General features: G+C 46.6%; 1 protein-coding gene across 1 annotated transcript; it reads left to right on the top strand.

Annotated features, from left to right (window-relative positions):
* Positions 1 to 9,011: 9,011 nt before the first annotated feature.
* ovol1a (ovo-like zinc finger 1a) lies at positions 9,012 to 20,609 on the top strand. Its single transcript, XM_056300700.1, has 5 exons — positions 9,012 to 9,120; positions 15,757 to 15,992; positions 18,121 to 18,330; positions 18,685 to 18,829; positions 19,611 to 20,609. The coding sequence occupies exons 1-5, from the start codon at positions 9,021 to 9,023 to the stop codon at positions 19,964 to 19,966; spliced, it is 1,047 nt and encodes a 348-aa protein (XP_056156675.1). The 5' UTR covers positions 9,012 to 9,020; the 3' UTR covers positions 19,967 to 20,609.
* Positions 20,610 to 22,452: the final 1,843 nt, after the last annotated feature.

The raw sequence follows: 22,452 nt of genomic DNA, 5'->3' as shown, positions 1-22,452 counted from the left end.
TATATTACTCAACATGTTGACATTTCTATTGATAGAAAAATAACTAGATGCACGCACAGCTAGAGTACACCAACATGTACCCTGGCTCTGCCAAATGGCGGAAGCTAAGCAGGTATGGGCTTGGCTAGTACTTGGATGGCAGACCTCCAACGCAAACTTGAGTTGCTGCCAGATGTGGTGTTGGTGGGCCAGTAGGCGGCAGTCTTCCCTCTGGTACTAATGGAAACAACAATCCCAATGCCCCAGTGCAGTGACTGGGACACTGTGCTGGAGCAGCTACCGTCGTTCGGGTGAGACGTTAAACCGAGCTGCTGACTCGCTGTGGTCATTAAAGAGCCCACGGCACTTATCGCAAAGAGTAGGGGGGTGTCCCGGCAAAATTCCCAATCTGGCGCTCTCCATCTGACCATCTAATCATCCCCCCATATGCAATTGGTCAGCGATTCCTCCCTCGCCACCTCAAGTTGATGTGTGGCGAGCGTTCTGGTGCAAAATGGCTGCCGTGCATCGCCAGTGGTGGGTAGTAACGCGTTACATGTACTCGAATACTTTTAAAAAATAAATTGTACTTCTAAGAGTAGTTGTTCTGCAGAATACTTTTCACTATTACTCGAGTACATTTGTGATAAAAAAATATATCTACTTTTACTCCGTTACATTGGGCTACATTCGTCTCGCTACTTTTACTGACGCATTAAATAATTTTTATATTCAGCTGAGCTCACACTCAAGACAGCGATATCCTGACAGTGAGAGATAAGATACGGTAGCCTACCAGCCAATCACACACCGCAGAGCGACCAGCGTGTGGCCCGACCCCCTCCCCTCGACCCCTTCCAACGTAGTAGTTCATGATCATGGTGGAAGATGAAACACCTCCGCCTGCTTCGGGAGAAGACGACGAGGCACGTGCACATCCGGGACCTGTTTGCTTTTCAGACTTCAAGGAATAACAGTTATATTATGCTTACGTTTTTATTATGTTTTTATGTTTTTTACACTGAATGCACCTACACACACACACACACACACACACACACACACACACACACGATGCAGATTGCATCCAAGCCTCTTCTTTGAGGATTCAGTGACACAATGTTGTTGTTTTTTTCTCGTTGTTTACGACATTAAACAGTGCTTAAGAGCACGTATTTTGTCATTTGTCTGGTTCTGGATATGAAAAATAACTACATTGGTTATTACCCGTTGGGACTCGGTTTGAATGTAATTGACGTCATATATCGCATCTAATGAAGTTACTCACTACTTGAGTAGTTTTTTTACGTGGTACTTTTTTACTCAAGTAATTATTTTCAAAAGTACTCGAGTAGATATAATTATAAAGTAGCGATACTTTTACTTGACTACCGTTTTTGTTTACTCTACCCACCGCTGCGCATCACCCAAGTGGGTGCTATTGATGGTGGCTGAGGTGAGTTACCCCCCCTTCAAGGGGGGGTAACTCACTGCAGCGCTCTGGGTGTCTAGAAAACCGCTGTATAAATGTAATTATTATTATTATTATTATTGTTGTTGTTGTTGTTGTTGTTGTTATATAGGCACATCCCTGACGCTACCATAGGTATGTGATCATTTCTGGTTAGCCAGAAGGTGTATTTAAAGGACATAACACACAGTTAATGCGGTGCCTCTGTATTTCACTCCATGCGGTGCCTCCTCCACCCGTCTTCCGTTTATAGGGTAGGGTTTTTTTGTTGTTGTTGTTTTTTTTGGTGTATGTGTGTTTGTTTTGTGTTCTGATTGCTAGGATGGGTTTGAAAATGAAAAATAAAAATCCAAAAAGAAAAAACTAGATGCACACACACACACACACACACACCATGCATGTTTGAGAACTGAAACAGCCACATAATTGTGTTCACCTACACCCACAAAATACACACAAACTGACAGGTATGTTACCCAACCAGTGCTTCCACCCATGACCGAAAGCTCGGAGTGATAGAAAAACAAACTATGCAGACCGGCCTCATAACAAGGAGATGAGTAAAGCGACGGAAGAGCGGGAACATCAATCATGCTGATATATTTATATCTCATTAACCTGAACAGAAACGAGTGCCTTGAGTGACAACGAAATTAAAGTCTCGCCATCTTTGGAATCCATTTAAATTTAAAGGATGGGCGTTGTCTCCGCTGTTTGGTTAAAATGTATTTTCGCTTTATTGAATATGTCCATAAATTTCCGTTACGAGGCTGCTTTCCCCCCCCCCCCTTTTCTCCCCAATTGTACCCGTCCAGTTACACCGCTCTTCCGAGCCGTCCCGATCGCTGCTCCACCCCCTCTGCCAATCCCGGAGGGGGGGCGGGGGGCTGCAGACTACCACATGCCTCCTCCGTTACATGTGGAGTCACCAGCCGCTTCTTTTCACCTGACAGTGAGGACTTTCGCCAGGGGGACGTAGCGCGTGGGAGGATCATGCTACCCCCCCCCCCGAACAGGCGCCCTGACCGACCAGAGGAGGCGCTAGTGCAGCGACCAGGACACATACCCACATCCGGCTTCCCACCCGCAGACATGGCCAATCGTGTCTGTAGGTACGCCTGACCAAGCCGGAGGTAACTCGGGGACTCTAACCGGCGATCCCTGTGTTGGTAGGCAACGGAATATGAGGCTGCTTTTCTATGCAGAAAGTGTTGCCTCTCTGTGGCCCCGAGGGCAACAAAATCAGCTGGATCAAAGAAGGCTGAGTGAAACGTGTCTGTCAATAAACAATGTATCCGGATGAACTGATTCAGCCTTCTTTGATTTATTCACCTGGATTATTGAGCATGTATCAAGACAAAATCAACCAAGTTTTAAAAAGTCACGCACAGAAAACTTGTTGCTTGTTTTTGAATAAATTCACCAAGTAATTTCTTCTTTTTTTCTTTTTTTTGTGTGTTTTATTCATTGCACTTCAATGAATCACAATGTGCCTAATGTGATATACAAATCAAGTTTGACTGGCTGACTCACTTATCCATCCGAACAGATATAGACCAGGACGACATACACACATACACACACACACACACACACACATCCTTCATTAGGAAAGAACAGAGAGAGAAAAAGAGAGGGGGTGGTTACTCTTTCAATGGAAACAGGAGAAAAGGTTGTCAGTCGAGTTGAGCCTGTGTTAAATACACCCTTCTTTTCAATCCTCCTCCTCTCCCCTGCTTTATTTCTTGTCATCTCTTCATCCTGTGCCCCCCCCCCTTTCATCTCTCTTTGCTCACCAGGTCTCTGTGAAGCCATCAAAATGGACAGGTACTAGTTTGTGTGTGTGTGTGTGTGTGTGTGTGTGTGTGTGTGTGTGTGTGTGTGTGTGTGTGTGTGTGTGTGTGTGTGTGTGTGTGTGTGTGGAGAAAGAGGGGGTCGGTTCAGATGGAGAGATAGAAACGGAGAAGATTAAAGAGAAACCGAAACCATGGTGTAGCTGATGGTTTGGTGTAGACAGAACAACTGAAAGACACTTTGAAAGTTGACATTTAAGACTACCCGGTTTTCTTATTGAAGTATCGTTAAAAAACTAAATCTACAATATAACTGTATCTATTTTCCCTCTTGTCTCCCTAACCCTACACATAGCTAGCTAGCTAGCTAACTAGCTAGCTAGATGGAGTAGAGAGAAACAAGGAGTGAGGGGGGAAATGAGAGAAGAAGAGGAGAGGTGGTTGCCGATCTGCCCGGACTACTCTGACAGCCCAGACAGCATGCCATTCATTCTCTCTGCAACACTGATGAGACCAATCTCTCTGATCCGCCACATTTGCTGATACACGCGCATACACACATGTGAGCGCGCGCGAACACACACACACACACACACACACACACACACACACAACAAAACTAACAACTAAAACGCACAAACATGACATTCAGAACACTATGGATTTTGTGGATAAGGTGAGGGACATCATCGTGGAGGGAGATGGCACTATGGTCTCTGGTGATGTCATGTGTGTTCCTGTTGATGAAGCAGTGGAGGTAGTCTGTGTGAAATTACAAAACGACCCCGCCTTTAGCAATAGCACCACCCTTAACACTGACCAAGCATATCTGCTCCTGAAAATGTGTCTTTGGTCCACATACTTCACATCACATACAGGGGGCAGAACTATAAGCAGAGGCATGGGTGTGCTATGGTTCCCCAGTCTCACCCGTAGTGACCAAGTTGTATACAGAGGAAATGGAAAAGAAGGCTCTGATGTCCTATCCAGGGATACCACCTAGCCATTGGTTCAGATTTGCGGACGACACCTGAGTTAAAATCAAATCTCAGGATGTACCACATTTCACTGACCACATTAACTCTGTGAACAACCACATCAAGTTCACCGTGGGGGGGGGGGGTGACAGGTTAGCCTTCTTAGACTGTGGAATTGCAATTAGTGATGGGGGACTTTTGAATGTTGATGTTTCCCATAAACCAACACATACTGATCAGTACTTAAGGATTGACTCTCATCATCCACTGAAGCACAAACCAGGAGTCATTAGGATGCTGTACCACCAAGCTGACAACGTCCCCACCGACACAGCGGCTGGGGAAGGGGAGAAATCCCACGTTAAACAGGCCCTGGTTAAGTGTGGCTATCCTAACTGGGCGACTGTCAAAGCCAGGAAGACGCCCAAACAGTGCACCAGTCAATAAAAGAGAGGAGAAGGACATCAGCTGCCTAAGCACAAACCAGTGGTGATTCCGTATGTGGCGAGAGTGTCGGAAAAATTGAGATGTCTCAGTTGCTCTCAAACCCCAAAACATGCTGCGCCAGAAATTGGTCCACCCCGAGGATCAGGTCCCCCGGCACAAACAAAGCAATATAGTGTACGCTGTTAAGTGCCAGGAGGATGGCCGTGACTTGTACATCGGAGAAACCAAACAGAAGCTGGCCAAGAGGATGGCACAACACAGGAGAGCAAACACGTCAGGCCAGGACTCCGCAGTCTACACCCATCTACAGGCCAGTGGCCACTCTTTCAAGGATGAGGATGCGCACATCCTTGATAGGGAGGAACGCTGGTTTGAACGGAGAGTCAGAGAGGCCATCTATGTGAAGAGGGAACAGGCATCCCTGAACTGATGGGGGAGGGGGGGGGCTAAGAGTACATCTGTTGCCATCTTACAATGCTGTGATTGCAAATATTCCCCAATCCTCTGTGAATAGTACACATGGCCGCTGTAACTCTAGTTAATGGTCACATCAATTTGCATATGAAACCGATCGTTTCAGTCATTATGCTGCTGTATTGTTTATAAGGGTGGGGGTACCTGCAGTCAGCTGAGACTGAAGAGGTCACTTAGATGAGTGATGAAGCGTTTCTCTCAATAAACGCTGAGTCCAGATAAACTGATTCACCTTTCTGCGATACATACATACACATTGACATACAGAAGCTTTCTTCTTCACTTTCATTCTCTCTCCCACCCCTCCACAGGCTATGTCTGCTTTTGCTGCTGGCCTTTTTCATGTTGCTCATCATCTTTCATGTTGACACTGAAGCACTTCTATAAACCAGGTTAAAAAAAAAGTCATTTACAAAAAAGTTCTTCATTATTTTAGAAGAAGTATTGAGAAAAGCAGTATGAATAAGTTGTGATGAAGTCCAAAACCGGGCTCAGGGTCAACAGTTGGTGCCCTTCGTCAAAGAGGAAGGTATAAAGTTGACATGTAGGTTTCAATGGGAACGAGGCTGTTAATTGTGTGTGTTCCATTGTGATGGCTGCAAAAATGAGGTGCGGCGACTTGGAGGGGCCATTCAGGGGGTTTCCACAGGGTCCCTACAAAAATTAAAGAAATTGACATGCACAGGTTTTGCATACCCTCAACACCAGTTCAGTTAAATTTGCCAAAAGGGAAAACACGGGAAAACACCATGACATGTGACACTCAGGTAGGGAAAAAAACATTGTTTATATTCCTCTCTTGGCCTGCCGTCCAAGCTGTTAGCCATAAAATCATTCATATCACATATCGGGGAACCTATTGGTTGCAAATAGTTAATGAGAAGAATACCACTCGGATAAACCGGGTTTCAGAGCCAAGAAAGCAATTATTTTTCAGTTGTGGAAATTTGGCATCCATTTTGGCATTGTGCCTGAATTTTAATGCAGTTTTGAGTTGCAACCCCATGCCGAATCCAGTTGTCTTCACGTGTAAACAAGCAGTAGGTAAAGCGAAGTCTTGGGGAGTCATTAAGAGTAAGGATTAATTCTTTAATTTCACTATGATTCAATTATCTAGACGGTATTCCACTGAGAAAATGTGTAAGAATATGTTTACCTGATATCAGACAGAACTGTCAACTCGTTACACTCCATTTCCATCTTTAAGCTGGGCTCAGACTACGCGGTGGTCATGATGCAACGGCCTCACCCAGTTCCGGTGTGGGAAGATGGCGACGTGTATTCACGTTTGCAGTGGCCTCACCCAGTACTGTCCACGCAGTGTTTTTGTCCATGTTTGCATCTAAGTTTGTGTCTTCATTTCATGGCTCCGAGAGTTGGTGCTGGATCGGCTCAGAGAGCTTGGTCTGCTGTGTCCTGTGGGCCCAGGGACCACAACCCTGCCTGGAGCTGCGCCCAAAGAGGTAACACCAAGGGCGGTCTGGCGGTGGCCTCATCTAGCCTTGACAGTGTTTTTAGTGTCATCGTGTGGCGTGTGGGGAGGTATGCGAGGGTGTCTGGCTGGGACAGCTAGCGTTGAATCGGCTGGGAGAGCCTGGTCTGCTGCGTCCGGTGGGCCCAAGGACTATGGCCTTGCCCGGAGCTGCACCCGAAGAGGAAACACCGAGGGCAGTCTGACAGGATGCAGAAGCAGGGCAGGCTAAGCTAACTGCTAGCCCATGCAGACCGCCCTCAGCGTTTCCTTCTTGGGCGCAGCTCCAGGCAGGGGCCGTGGTCCCCAGGCCCACCGGACAAAGCAGACCAAGCTCTTCCAGCTGATCCAGTGCCAGATCTTCCAGCCCAACCCGCACTCCTCATGACGTCAAACATCAATCATGGCAACAGAAGCACTATGATGCCGGTGGTCTTGTTTTCTGAAAAAAAAAATTTGTGGATGCTTTTGCAGCCTGTGCTACTTCTTCTTTTTCTTCGGCTTCTTCCCTGTTACCAAGGGGTCGCCACAGCAGATTTTACAATTCCTTCGGTACCCTGTGAGGGCACAGCACCAATGGTAGCCGTTGTTAACCCGGGCCTTGACCGATCCGGTATGGAGCCTCGACCAATCTGGTATCATCTTATCAATCCGCATAATGATTTGGCAAAATGTTACATTGAATGCCCTTCCTGACACAACCGCTAACCTCATGGATGGGGGCACAGGTAAAGCGCTGCGTGCCATCCCTGTATTCATGCACCCATGGGCTCAAGTCCATGCTAGGTTAGAGTGACAGGCATCCCCACAAAAAAATATGGAAATGAAGGTTTATTTTCTGCCTCTAAATTAGTGCCCTGGCCAATTTTTAATTTCGGTCCAATGGCTGAAAAAGTTAAGTCATACCCAAGGATAATCAAGGCAGCTATGCAGCTGAGATAGTGTAGCACATCATTGCATGTATAAACAACATTAAATCCCTTTAATCCATGTGCATGCAGAAAACAGATAATAGCCAGACATCTAGAATCAGATAACATGTGCTTACATTTTCATTTTACGCATTTAGCTGACATTATCATCCGGAGCAGTAGTTATCCAAAGGCAAGCAAATGAGAGAGGAATGCACGATTTAGAACCACAACATCCACTTAGATTCAACAAAGATATATCTGCAATTGATAAAATGCCAATACAAGATATGATACAAGATAGAGAGGTGATAGATGAAGACATAAGTGTGTGATTCACATGAGTGATGAAACGTATCTGTCAATAAACTTTGTGTCCAGATAAACTGATTCAACCTTTGATTTTCATACCTGGATTATGGAGCATGCATCAAGACATAAAGAAATAAGATTAAGTAAAGAGCATACCTGAGTTTGATCTTTTTCTGCTCTGGGTATAGGCCTCGCTGCATTTTACCCTAAAGTGCAGTACATATACCATACCCTTCAGATAATTATAACGTCGATGCCCCGTGCACACTCAAACCATAACCAGATTTTTGAAATCATTTAAGTTGTGCAGCTTCAGGGCATGTATGTGCATGTGTCAGACAGTTAAGCTACACAGGCCTAAAATCCATGGCCTCCTCTGTCTTGTTTTTTTTTTCTTCTCCTTTTTTTCTAAATGGTTTCCAACTGCTTGCTCTACATTTTCCTCCGCTTTCTCGTCCCCACCTTCGAGCGGAATGGAGAAGAGGCCGAGAAAGACAGCGAGAGCGAGCGAGAAGAAAAGACGAGAGAGGGAGAGGAGAGGAGGAGGAGGGGGGGAAACCGGTTCAGCAGGTAGCGGTGCAGCTCGGCCTCAGGTTCGCGGTGTCACCGTTATTTCTCGTGCGCATGCGCGCTGGCGTCCGTTTCCTGCTTTTTAAATGAGTACCTGCGTGTTTTGACCCACCTCCGCCGAGTGTGTGACCGGGATACGTTATCCGCCTCAGTCCGTTTTTCAGCACACACACGCACACACACACACACACACGGAGGCCTGTATATAGCTACCTACCCTCACCCGTTATTTTCGGAAGCGTATTCTTTTACCTGCGCGGGATTTCGCCGGCTCACCTGAGCTCACCTGTACTGAAGCCACCGTGAGAAAAAAAAGGCAAGAAAAAACCAGCCTCGGAAACTGAAAGAAAAAAAAAAGGACGACGGAAACAAAGTTTCGACGGCGGAATTGAGAAAAAGAAAGGTGGGAGGAGCGCAGGGGTGAGAAAAGGGAGAAAAGACTTGTTACCTTCGGGGTTTTTCTTCCCCCCCCCCTCCTTTCCAAGGTGAGGCGTGGAAAGACGCCTGAGTTCCGCTTCTTAGTGCGGCATTGTTTGGAAGGGGGACACACTTTGGACTGCGCGTGGGCTCCTCGAGGAGAGAGAAAAAAAAAGAAAAGAAAAGAAATTAAGGAACATGCCGCGGGCCTTTCTGGTGAAGAAGACGAGCGTTTCGCCCGGAAAACGGAACTGGAGCGAGCTGCCAGACCATGAGCGCGGGGACGTCTACGTCCCAGGTGAGTCAGCGAACCGTAATGATCCATTTCCCCCCTCAGCGGTGTAACGGGGCGCGTGCACGGGGGGCACCGAGTAACGGGAAAGCACGCAGAGGGACGTGCAGTGAAGATCTAATCATCTGTGCTCTATCATGATCTGATCTGGGCTAGAAAAAGAAAGAGAAAAAGGTGTAGACTTTGTGTCGCTGGAGACAGCGGAGCTCTCCCTCTCTGTGCAGCCAGAGTTGACAGCTTACAGGCCCGACAGGTCGCCACGACCCGGAGCCTAATTGTTGGACAGAGCCGAGCGGCGAGGCAACTGAATATCTGGGCATCGAGTTGAAATGGGATTCAAACGAAATCCCAAAGGTGTAAAAAAAGATGTTTAAACCTTTTAGGGTTTGTATTCTGTTGTGTTGTGTGTGTGTGTGTGTGTGTGTGTGTGTGTGTGTGTGTGTGTGTGTAGGGCCTAGCCGGTGTAATTTATGGGCCCTCTGCTCTTCCTCATGGAGTTCATATCGACCCCGGGAAAAAACAACCTAATTTCAGATTTCTACCGTGTTTCATATTTAAATTACATTGCCTTACATCTATCAAGGAGTCGTTATTTGGGCTACCTGATTCACTTAACACACACACACACACACACACACACATATATATATATATATATATTCAGGGTTGTTGTTGTTGTCTTTGGGGGTGGGTGGGGATCGGTTTATCGCACCTTATGACATCGTAAACCCATTAGAAATCTTTATCTCTGTGTCCCAAAGAAATTGAATCAAGTTTAACTGGACTCGGTTATATATCCGTGGTTATAAGCAAGTCCAGTTGCACTTGATCAAGTTCCTTTGGGACAACTATGACCTGGATGAATGAGGACCTTCACAAACATCTTTATCTCTGTGCTTTTTTTCATAGACGCACGAAAAACACGCGTTAGCCTGCAGTAATGGCGAAGCTTGGCGTGTATGTGTAGACGGGTCGCCTGTGGTGCCCAGCAGCGGGTTATGTGTGTGTGTGTGTGTGTGTGTGTGTGTGTGTGTGGTCTGTACATTAGGACCGTCTTATCCAGGATCTGTGTGACCACACTGACTGAATGCAGTGCGCTGCCGGCTGTAGCCAATTAGCATGCTTGATTAACTGCCTCGCTGCTATTTGACACAGTGGAGTTCAAACTGAAATAAAAACGTAGCGATCCGTCTGTCTCTCCCAGGCTGTCTGTGTGTGTGTGTGTGTGTGTGTGTGTGTGTGTGTGTGTGTGTCTCTCTCTCTCATCTGTCTGTCTGTCTCTCACTACTACTTGAGAACAATCCTCATTGTTGCCTTCGGCGGAGTTTTATTGTTAGACCACATCGGTATCAGATAACAGCTAACGGACTACACCCTGTCCCCCCCCTCGATCACTCTCTAGGTCCCCTTTACCTCAATGGGACGCCCTTCCCCCTAACCACCTCCACCCCCCCCCCCACTCTCTCTCTCTCTCGCTCTCTCTCTTCATCGCGACATCGTTAACTTTTAATCATTGACTTCTCCATCCTCTTGACTTGTTTGAGCCCCAAATCTCTTAACTGGACTTGGGCAGTCATGTCGGTGAAACTCAATCCATTCTGACCCCCCCCCCATATCATCACCACCAATATGAGTGTCCCTCATAAGAGGACAATTGCGTGCGTTTATTATGTCTAGCGTGCTTTTATTTTAGGTCAACAAATGAAACTTGTACTTTTAGACTCGCTGAATACTTTTAGTGTTTATTAAAAGCATGCATTTAAATACAGAGTCTAGTTAACTTGTAGATAATAGCACACTGATAGGCTTAAGTACAATTTTGGTTGCAAAAAAATAATAATGGGTATGCTAGGCCTCTGCTATAAGACGTTAGTTTTCCGTAGTGGACACGCCATCTTGGCGTGATTGGGTGAAGACTTGCACCGCCTATAATTAGCAGCAACGGTCCCGCGCCTCCAGTCTCTGGTATGTGCCGTTACCTGATGGTCCTGCCCGGCCTGTGGTAATTAGTACGGAGCCTTGACGTGTGGAAGAAGAGCGATGACGAATCGGGATGTTGTCACCAGTCTGCTCCGCCCTCCCCAGCTAGCCCTCATGTTAGAATGAGCTCCCTTCAACGTCACGTTAAGGGGACTCGGTGGGGGCACGTGTTGAAGGAAGGGGTCGAAGCCCGAAGTGGGCGTTCGAGTCCCTGCCCTTTTGCCCCGGAGGTCCTAAAGTGCCCTTTTTGAACCGGATTTCGACTCGTTGTTTTTTTTTATCTAAAAAAGAGGTCTTATCGTTTAAGAAAAGCGACGGCTGCGCCCCCCGCCCCCCTCCCCCGTTCCCCAATTCAGGCAACCACTTGCATCAACTTTGCAAACGCCGTGCACCGACTGTGCTGTCTCCTTCACATGCATGCAGTCTTCTTCACCTGCATGCAGTATTCATGATGCGACACTGTCATTCAGTGTTACTATGCACAACATAATGGATGCATGGTCAGTTTGTACAAAAATATGAGGCCCATGTGCACGCCATGATAAATACACGTGTATTGTAGTTGCATGTCGTCAGGTCAGTTTTAGTGACCCTCCCCCCCGTTTTTTTTCACCCTATCCAAAGTAAGTACCTTATCCACTCATCCTCGGCTCATCTGGACACGTTTATTGAGATACGTTTCATCACTCATCTAAGTGGCCTCTTCAGTATCAACTGCAAATTGCCGTGACCATTAACTAGAGCTACATTGGCCGTGTGTACTATTACTATTCACGGAGGATTGGAGAATGTTTGCAAGCACAGCATTGTAAGATGATGACAGATGTACTCTTAGCCCAACCCCCACCCCCCCTTCTCGGTTCAGGATGGTCTTTCCCTCTTCACGTAGATGGCCTATTTGACTCGCCATTCTTGGTCATTTGCATATGAGAGCGATCGTTGTTTACGGTTGCTGTGCCACTGTATTGTTTGTGAGGGGTGGGGGTACCTGCAGTCAGTTGAGGCGGAGGAAGTCACTTAGATGAGTGATGAAGCGTTTCTCTCAATTAACGCTGTGTGTTGATGAACTGATTCAATCCTATGTGATTTCCTCACCTGGATTATTCGAGTATGCATCGAGGCATCTCAAATGCTCGTGTGCGTCTCTCAGCGGATGTTCATGCTTCTGACAATTAAACAAATAACATTAAGATAATTCCGCTCTTGGAAAAAATATGAAGGGATAATGGATATAAATCCGCATGGCGCTGGATGGAGCCGACCCTCGAGCCTGCGTGGAGCGGCAGCTTTTTGGGATAGTGAAATTATCCTCTTGTCGACACTTGTTGAACGGGATTTCGGGAGATGGTTGTGTGGGAGTAGAAACGTCACGGTACAGATGTTTCCGGGGGGGGGGGGGTCCGTCAATGAGCCTGGACCTCAGGTTTACTGGATGTCTACCGGAGGGAGGAAATATAACGGACTTCGTCCAAACACTCAGGCGGGGAGTCCCCCCCCCACCCGAGGAAGCGAGCCGCCGCTATAAACCAGCACTGCACGCCTTTTGCAAACACACGCGCACACGCACACACGCGCACACACACGCACTCTTTGTTCTACGTGTTTGATAAAAGACAGCTAAATGTTGACCATGGCGTGTACCGAAATGGTACAGCCAAATGGACAGCAAGTCCCACATACTGAACACCTCAGAAAACTCACTCACTCACTCACTCTCTCTCTCTCTGTTCACCTCTGTCGTAAAAGCCGGAGTTTTAATTGATTTTAAATTTCATTAATTAATGACTAGCGTGGCTGTGTTTGTAAATCAGTGGCGTTATAATGATATAATTTGTTCAGTGATGAATGACGAATCAAATGTTTAGTGACTTTTTCTGGTGCTATTTATGTGAGTCATTGTTTCAAAGCTGCTGTGTGACAATGTATTTTTTAAAGTCAAAAGTCTCTCTCTCTCTCTCTCTCTCTCTCTCTCTCTCTCTCTCTCTCTCTCTCTCTCTCTCTCTCTCTCTCTCTCTCTCTCTCTCCCTCTCTCGGGCCCATCACCACGGGTCAGCGCCTTCCTGTTCTGTTTATCGCTCATTTAAATAGCGCAGCGTTTTGGGCCCGCCCGCGCACGCCCCTCCTCCCGGTATATCACCAAGTTACGCCGGGCTGTGTACGTGCGCGCGTGCGCGAAAGGAGGGGCGATCAAACAGCGCCAGAAGAGCTCAGCTGCACATCCAAGCTGCCGTGAAACGAAAACGGGATTTATTAGGCTGTTGCATAAATGTTAAAATATACCAAAAAAAGAAAAGAAAAGACAATAGACTAATTTGCTGCCCTCCGATATTAGTTGCACGCACCATCCAATCTTATGTAGACAGCCATGAGATAATCTAGATTCACGTAGGCACCGCGCCCATCTTCTCCCCACCACTGTCAGTAGAAATCTAGCTTTAATGGACAACTGGGAAAACATAAACCTGTCCACCATAGGGATGTCTCTTTTAGCCCGTTTGTTTTCACATGGGTCACGAGAAAAGATCGGGCACACATAAGCCTTTTTTGCTGTATCGGCCTAAAGAGAATTAATCCACGCCCGTTCGTAGCCTGTGTAACGCACTGACATTCATTTAAACATGCAAAATAACGAGCCCCCCCCCCCCAATTACATGCAGGCTCTGGTGGTGCAAAGTTCCTTGCAACGGTCGTTGATGTTGATGTTGGCTATGGACAAACTTTACCTTGACTATGATGTCTGTCTCTTTGTGTCAGGCATACCGTTACTCACGTTAGTATACATAGATGGATATCTATTCTTTTTTGTTTACGTCATAACCCAGAGGTGCGCTTCATTTGCATACGTATTTGCATGTTATCCGATTGAGCCCCACCGTAGGCCAGTAGAGTCACTGCCCTCGCTGAACCATACATTTCTCTGAGCGGCCCACACATGCATACACACACACACGCACACACACACACACACAAACAAACACATGCACGCACTCACACACACACACACCCTGTGAGGCCTGTGGAGGTGGATTGTTTGAGGAAGGTTCAGGGCTGGTGCTACAGGACCAGGACTGTCTGGTCAGACTTGTCTAACAGGCCACACACGCACACGCACACACCAGCATGCACACACATGCACACACACTTTAACTCTTCAAGTTTGCTAATAGATTGTACAAATAAAAAGCTATCCCACTATACAAGCGCACACGGTCTCCGGAGTCTATCATGAAATTTTACTCTAAATCTGACATTTATCCATTTAATCTAATTCCAATCTTGTTTCTTCGTTGGCCTTTGTCATCGTCGACTTCAGTTCAAAGTATTCATTGTTGTCATTGAGGTTTTCTTTATAAGTCGGAGTATAATTCTGAAATAAGATATCACAAATCAGACTCTGTTTTATGGACAACTAAGTTTTGCCCGTACAAGGAATTTGAGATTCAAATCAAATTCCTTGTACCTGCAAACTAACTTGGCTCGGTAAAACAGATTCTGACTCTGATATCCGCTGTTTCACTGCTCAGAGTGGTTGTTAGCCTGAATGTAAAGAAAAGGTTTGGTGTTAAAGGCAGGTGTCATTTTAAGAGACTCTTGTGGTTGTTTTGGTGTCACTTCAGGATTATTATATGACAAGAATAGTTGGGTTCACAACCTCATGGGATCATGAAAACCCTGTACCTAGAGTGTCCTTTTCTTTTCTTTTATCTTGCTGAGGGCCCTTGTGACCCCTTCAGATACAACTGGGTGTCCCTGGACCCCATTTTCCTTCCGTTCCTCCTCCTCCTTATCGTCATCCTCCTCTCCTGCTCCTGTTTTGTTATGATGCTTCCCACCACCTCTGTCTTTCCCTCTCCTCTCTTATTATCACTGCTTCTGGTGTGGGAAGATGGTGGAGCAAATTCACAGTTGCGGCGGCCTCACCCAGTGCCATCCATGCAGTGTCTTTGTCCACGTCTGCATCTAAGTTTGTCTTCGTTTGATGGCTGGTAGAGCTGGTGCTGGATCAACTGGGAGAGCTTGGTCTGCTGCATCCTGTGGGCCCAGGGACCACGGCTCTGCCTGGAGCCGTGCCCGAAGAGGTAACACAGAGGGCGGTCTGACAGGATGTGGAAGTGGGGCAGGCTAAGCTAACAGCTAGCCAATGCAGACCGGCAGTTCTGATAACACAGAGGGTGGTCTGGTGGCAGCCTCGTCTAGCGTTGACTGTGTTTACAGTGTCATTGTGTGGCGTGTGGGGAGGTGTGTCAAGGGTGTCTGGCTGGGAGAGCTAGCATTGGATCGGCTGAGATAGCTTGGTATAATGCATCCTGTGGGCCCAGGGACCACGGCTGTGACCGGGGCTGCGCCCAAAGAGGAAACACCAAGGGCGGTCTGACAGGACGGGGAAGTGGGGCAGGCTAAGCTAACTGCTAGCCCATGCAGACCGGCAGTTCTGACAGTCATCCTGGCTGGCGTTCGTTCTCTAGTGACAGTGATTTTTGTTTGTTTAGATTAGATATGTGTGTTAGTTTTGATGTATGTGTTCCTGTAGTTCTTCTAGTTTTTGGATATGTGTTTTTGTCTTTGTGTTGCACTGCTGTGGGATTTTATCCTTCTCTACCTCACTCTCTCTCTCTCTCTCTCTCTCTCTCTCTCTCTCTCTCTCTCTCTCTCTCTCTGCAGTCTCCATCTTTCCTCCGTCCACCCTGATGACGGGGGCTGAAGCCAGCCTGGCGGAGACAGTCCCGCTCTGCCTCACCAAGCACACAAATGCCCCCTCCGATAGGCACGCGCACGCCGAGCTGCCGTCATGCACGGTGCTGGGCAAACCGCAGAGCCCCACAGTGTTGTCGGAGGAGAGGTCAGAGGTCAGGAAGAGGACGCAGGGGAACTCCACATACGTCCGCTCCAAAATCAAGGTAAAATGTCTTCAAAGTACATGTGTCCTTTCCCAAAGCATCGCTGGTTGTCGGTGGGAAAGTGGGCCGTGTTGGATTTAACAGCGTTTGATGTTTTTCGAGATGTGAGATCTACGGTCCCGACCTTTGGAAGAAAGTGCATTTGAAAAGTTGGTTCCTGCTATTTGCTTTTGGAGGGTACAGTTGGTTGAGGCTGAATTGTTATAAGTCTCATGTCCGGCTTTGACACCAATGAATCATCTAAACTTTTAATGTGTGTGTGTGTGTGTGTGTGTGTGTGTGTGTGTGGTGTGTGTGTATATAACATATATATACACTACCGTTCAAAAGTTTGGGATCACATTGAAATGTCCATATTTTTGAAGGAAAAGCACTGTACTGTTCAATGAAGATAACTTTAAACTAGTCTTAACTTTAAAGAAATACACTCTATACATTGCTAATGTGGTAAATGACTATTCTAGCTGCAAATGTCTGGTTTTTGGTGCAATATCTACATAGGTGTATAGAGGCCCATTTCAAGCAACTATCACTCCAGTGTTCTAATGGTACAATGTGTTTGCTCATTGGCTCAGAAGGCTAATTGATGATTAGAAAACCCTTGTGCAATCATGTTCACACATCCGAAAACAGTTTAGCTCGTTACAGAAGCTACAAAACTGACCTTCCTTTGAGCAGATTGAGTTTCTGGAGCATCACATTTGTGGGGTCAATTAAACGCTCAAAATGGCCAGAAAAAGAGAACTTTCATCTGAAACTCGACAGTCTATTCTTGTTCTTAGAAATGAAGGCTATTCCATGCGAGAAATTGCTAAGAAATTGAAGATTTCCTACACCGGTGTGTACTACTCCCTTCAGAGGACAGCACAAACAGGCTCTAACCAGAGTAGAAAAAGAAGTGGGAGGCCGCGTTGCACAACTGAGCAAGAAGATAAGTACATTAGAGTCTCTAGTTTGAGAAACAGACGCCTCACAGGTCCCCAACTGGCATCTTCATTAAATAGTACCCGCAAAACACCAGTGTCAACATCTACAGTGAAGAGGCGGCTGCGGGATTCTGGGCTTCAGGGCAGAGTGGCAAAGAAAAAGCCATATCTGAGACTGACCAATAAAAGAAAAAGATTAAGATGGGCAAAAGAACACAGACATTGGACAGAGGAAGACTGGAAAAAAGTGTTGTGGACGGATGAATCCAAGTTTGAGGTGTTTGGATCACAAAGAAGAACGTTTGTGAGACGCAGAACAAATGAAAAGATGCTGGAAGAATGCCTGACGCCATCTGTTAAGCATGGTGGAGGTAATGTGATGGTCTGGGGTTGCTTTGGTGCTGGTAAGGTGGGAGATTTGTACAGGGTAAAAGGGATTCTGAATAAGGAAGGCTATCACTCCATTTTGCAACGCCATGCCATACCCAGTGGACAGCGCTTGATTGGAGCCAATTTCATCCTACAACAGGACAATGACCCTAAACACACCTCTAAATTGTGCAAGAACTATTTAGAGCAGAAGCAGGCAGCTGGTATTCTATCGGTAATGGAGTGGCCAGCGCAGTCACCAGATCTGAACCCCATTGAGCTGTTGTGGGAGCAGCTTGACCGTATGGTACGCAAGAAGTGCCCATCCAACCAATCCAACTTGTGGGAGCTGCTTCTGGAAGCGTGGGGTGCAATTTCTCCAGATTACCTCAACAAATTAACAGCTAGAATGCCAAAGGTCTGCAATGCTGTAATTGCTGCAAATGGAGGATTCTTTGACGAAAGCAAAGTTTGATGTAAAAAAAATCTTATTTCAAATACAAATCATTATTTCTAACCTTGTCAATGTCTTGACTCTATTTTCTATTCATTTCACAACATATGGTGGTGAATAAGTGTGACTTTTCATGGAAAACACAAAATTGTTTGGGTGATCCCAAACTTTTGAACGGTAGTGTATATATATATATATATATATATATATATATATAGAGAGAGAGAGAGAGAGAGAGAGAGAGAGGAGAGGCATCGAGAGCGAGAGAAAATAATTTTGCACTGTTCGTTTTTACACCTTCTATTTCTATCACTCACTATTTTGTCTCGGTTTCTTTCTCTCTCTTTCCCTCTGTCTCTCTCCCTCTCGCTCTCTTCAGGTAACTACAGGCGAATTACCCGAGTCACCTCCCCCTCCCCTTTCCCTTCCTCCTCTTCCTCCCCAACCCACTGTCACTCCGGACGTCGCTGTGACTCCAGTTGCCCCGACGACAGCCACCTCCGATGCGACGACGTTCTCCATGGTGACCAGGTCGACAGAAGGTCAAAGTACATCAACGGAGACGGCGGCGTGTCCGTTTTTGTGCAAGGTAAGTCAACGAGTGTGGCAAAACTTGCTATTTTGCGGTCACGGTGGACATGTTTGGAGTTTCGCCGTGCAAATATGTCTGGCTCAGCGAGTCACGTGATAAATTCTTGCGTCTTTTAATCATCAAGTAGTTGTATTGTTGATCCTCTTTACTTTCAAAAACACCAATTGGTGTTTGGTTTTCCGGTTGTAAAATGTTCAACCTGGCTGGATGCACTGTGTTTATGGAAACGAACCCTCTCATTTAGGGTCAGCCAGCAGTAATATCCGTATTCAGAGGACACTGACCGTGTGTGTGTGTGTGTGTGTGTGTGTGTGTGTGTGTGTGTGTGTGTGTGTGTGCGTATGCGTGCAGGTATGCCAGAAGGGTTTTCAGCACCAGCGGATGTTGAATAGACACGCCAAGTGTCACAACCAGACCAAGAGGCACCTCTGCACCTTCTGTGGCAAAGGCTTCAATGACACATTCGACCTGAAACGACACGTGCGCACACACACAGGTAAGGAGCGGGCTTTACATGCACTTTACATGGAAACGGAAAAACTGATAATTGATGCACATGAGCATTTCGACACATACACACACACACACACACACACACACACACACACACACACACACACACACACACACACACACACACACACACACACACACACAGATGCACACGCTAACACATACAGAAGGCAGCAACATGAGAACCCGTTTACACTCCTGCATAACCCCGAGCATGCTTTGTCGTTCTCTCTGTTCCAACACCCATCCTCTTACTCAGCATGCATTCATCCCTTGTACATCCAATTCCCTTTTCTCTCTGTCTCCATACCTCCCATATGAGGCGGCACGGTGGCACAGTGGTTAGCACTGTCACTTCATAGCAAGAAGGTCCTGGGTGCAAACCCCAGGGGTGGGGTTATCTCAGGTCGTCCTCTGTGTGGAGTTTGCATGTTCTCCCCGTGTATGCGGTGGGTTTTTTCCAGGTGCTCCGGTTTCCCCCACCATCAAAAAGACATGTATTTTAGGGTTTATAGTCCCATCTGTGCCCCTGATCAAGGCATGGCAAGACGAACTGGAACTGGTCCCCGGGCGCTGCAAGGCAGCTGCCCACTGCCCCTAGCTACACAGCTAGGAGGGGTTAAATGCTGAGAATAATTTCCTAAAGGGATTAATAAAGTATATCGAAATCAAAAAAAAATATGTCGCTCATATAGCTAGTCCATCCCAAGTGCAGCCTCTTTAATAATGGATCCATCTCTCTCCCTCTTTCTCTCCCCCGGCAGGGGTCCGTCCCTACAAGTGCAGCCTCTGTGACAAGGCCTTCACCCAGCGCTGCTCCCTCGAGTCGCACATGAAGAAGATCCACGGGGTCACCCAGAAGTACGCCTACAAGGAGCGCCGCAACAAGCTGTACGTGTGCGAGGAGTGCGGCCACACGGCGGGCACCCAGGAGGAGCTGGGCTTCCACCACCAGGCCCGCCACCCTGACTGCCCGTTCCTGAAGGGGAAGGCAGCGAGGAGATCGGGGGAGCGGGGAGGAGCGGGGCACAGAGAGGGAGGTTTGTCCACGGGGGGATCCGCACCAGGGTCCCCGCAAGGTGCCGACAGCAACAATAGTACGGGGTCGGAGGGGCAGTAGGAGCAAGGAGGGATGAGAGAGGATGGGTTGGAAAACAGTGAAAGAAGAGTATGAATTCAAAAGGAGTGGATAGATGAAATGGAAATGGAAACAGAAGGCATTATGGAAAGCCAGTCAGACAAAAGACCGACCAATGGATGGATGGATGGATGGATGGACAGATAGACAAATAAATGTACAGATTTTAGAATGGCTGAGGTATCTAAAAACTAAACTCAAAGGGCATCATGGCATCATGTAGCACATAAGGCCAAGTCTGTGCTGTAATTTCCTTTTTTTGAGGTTGATGAGGTTATAAACATACCATATTACTGACGGTAGGACCATCATCATCATCCTCAGATGATATTTTAACACTGTACTGTTTTGTATGTAAAAAGGACGGGGTTTTCTGTACAGTAGAATAAAACATTTCCTGTAGAATATACTTTAGTCTTTAAAGGGGGTAATATATTAAATGAAAGTGTATCCTGTTTTGTTTTTTTGTGTTGTTTTTTTGGTACGTTTTCATTCTCGTCTATTACTTTAACTTTGGGGAAACGAGACCGCGGCCTGCACGTTGTGTTTGATTAACACAGTTGTTTTAGAAAATCGGATGTCTCTGTCATCATTCTACTTGTAAACTGCTAATTAAAAATTTACAACTGAATTTCATTGTCCTCTTTGCAGAGATGCACGTGCAAGTCGGCATGACCTCTTCATGTTGATTTATTCACTGCTGAAATGCACACACCAAAATACCAATGTGCGCGTGCGTTTTTCCACTTCAAGCACTGGGGCAATAGAGTCCCTCAGATGCAAACGTAAGTTCATATTCCTCTAACTCAAATGGGAAACACCTCAAAGGGCTGAATGAGGTCCATCTACCGGACTGCCTATTTCAAGAATCTGATGTATTTCTCAAAGGAATGATCGAGATCCTGTGAGGATTTGTCGAAGTACGTGACAAGTACTCATATTTCTATTTTAAATGACCACGATAGGGTGTTCGGGTTAGCGTGGCGGTCTATTCCGTTGTCTACCAACACGGGGATCGCCGGTTCGAACCCCTGTGTTGCCCCCGGCTTGGTCGGGCGTCCCTACAGGCCGTGTCTGCGGGTGGGAAGCCAGATGTGGGTATGTGTCCTGGTCGCTGCACTAGCGCCACCTCTAGTCGTTCGGTCGGGGCGCCTGTTCGGGGAGGACTGGGGGGAATCGCGTGATTCCTCCCACGCGCTACGTCCCCCTGGCGAAACGCCTCACTGTCAGGGGAAAAGAAGCGGCTGGCGACTCCACATGTATCGGAGGAGGCATGTGGTAGTCTGCAGCCCTCCCCGGATGGGCGGGGGCTGGAGCAGTGACCGGGACAGCTCGGAAGAGTGTACAATTGGGCAGAAAAAAAGGAGGGGGGGAATAATGATAAGAAAATAAATAAATAAAGTGACCAAGACTGAGATCTCAGTTTGGTGTGCAGAGTTTCTTCCACTCACACTTCATTAGTCCACATATGAATAAACAAGCAGAGTGCTTTTTTAGATGGAAAACTATTGGGTCACTAATGCCAGCTTCTCCCAGCTTGAAATCAGCTCAGGACTTCCAATAAGACTTCTGGTATCTGGAGTGACAAGAAAGTTGAAAGAGCCCGTTATGACCACATGACCCATTTCACCACTAATTCCCAGGTAAATGGACAACTTCAAGATACCGTTTTATTTTGTTGCCGTGCTATCAGGTGGCAGTAGGCCAGTAGACATTGGCCTTAAGTCCCTCCTAGGGTAAACAGTGCTGTGTGTAAGGGTTGGGTCTGAGTCACTTCCGTCTCTGCAGAACTCTATCAGCTGTGAAATTTCTTTAAATGTCAGTGTGCTTCAACAATACATATAGATGGTCGACAACAAGGACGCTGCCTGTCTCTATGGAGGCCCCCATTTCAGATTTTATTTTGAGATGAAGTAGCAGAAAGCGGATTGATTCTAAACTCTCGTGTGTGTGTGGAGTGTTTGTGTGCATGTGATCCACACATTCATTCACCTTGTGCGAATGTGCATTTACAACTCAAAAAACAGACAAATAAATAAGTAAATGTGCCACAGGGGATTTTTTTCAGTCAAGTGTGCATGTGCAAAACAGTGAAAGACCCTTCAGACTAAGAGTACTTCTCTCACCTGCACAAGTGCATGTGTACGTGAATGTGTGTCTATATATAAGCGTGTGTAACCTACAAGTACTCAACATGTATTTGACATGTCTGTGAATGTTCTCATTCATCCAGGTCATGGTTATCCAAAGGAGTTGAATCAAGTGCAACTGGACTTGGTATATATCCATGAAGACGTACTTGTCTTTCTGACTAGCTTGGTCTAGTCAGAAAGACACAAACTGAGGAAGCCTCTTGCATGAGAGGCGAAACGTCTTCACGGATATATAACCAAGTTCAGTTGCACTTAATTCAATTCCTTTGGATGTATTTGACATGGTAATTTGCTTCAAACCACCACACAGTTTTG

The sequence above is a fragment of the Lampris incognitus genome, chromosome 20, assembly GCF_029633865.1.
Source record: "Lampris incognitus isolate fLamInc1 chromosome 20, fLamInc1.hap2, whole genome shotgun sequence".
Taxonomy (NCBI): Eukaryota; Metazoa; Chordata; class Actinopteri; order Lampriformes; family Lampridae; genus Lampris; species Lampris incognitus.
The sequence above is the reverse complement of the archived record's forward strand: the minus strand, read 5'-3'. Positions and strand labels throughout refer to the sequence as shown.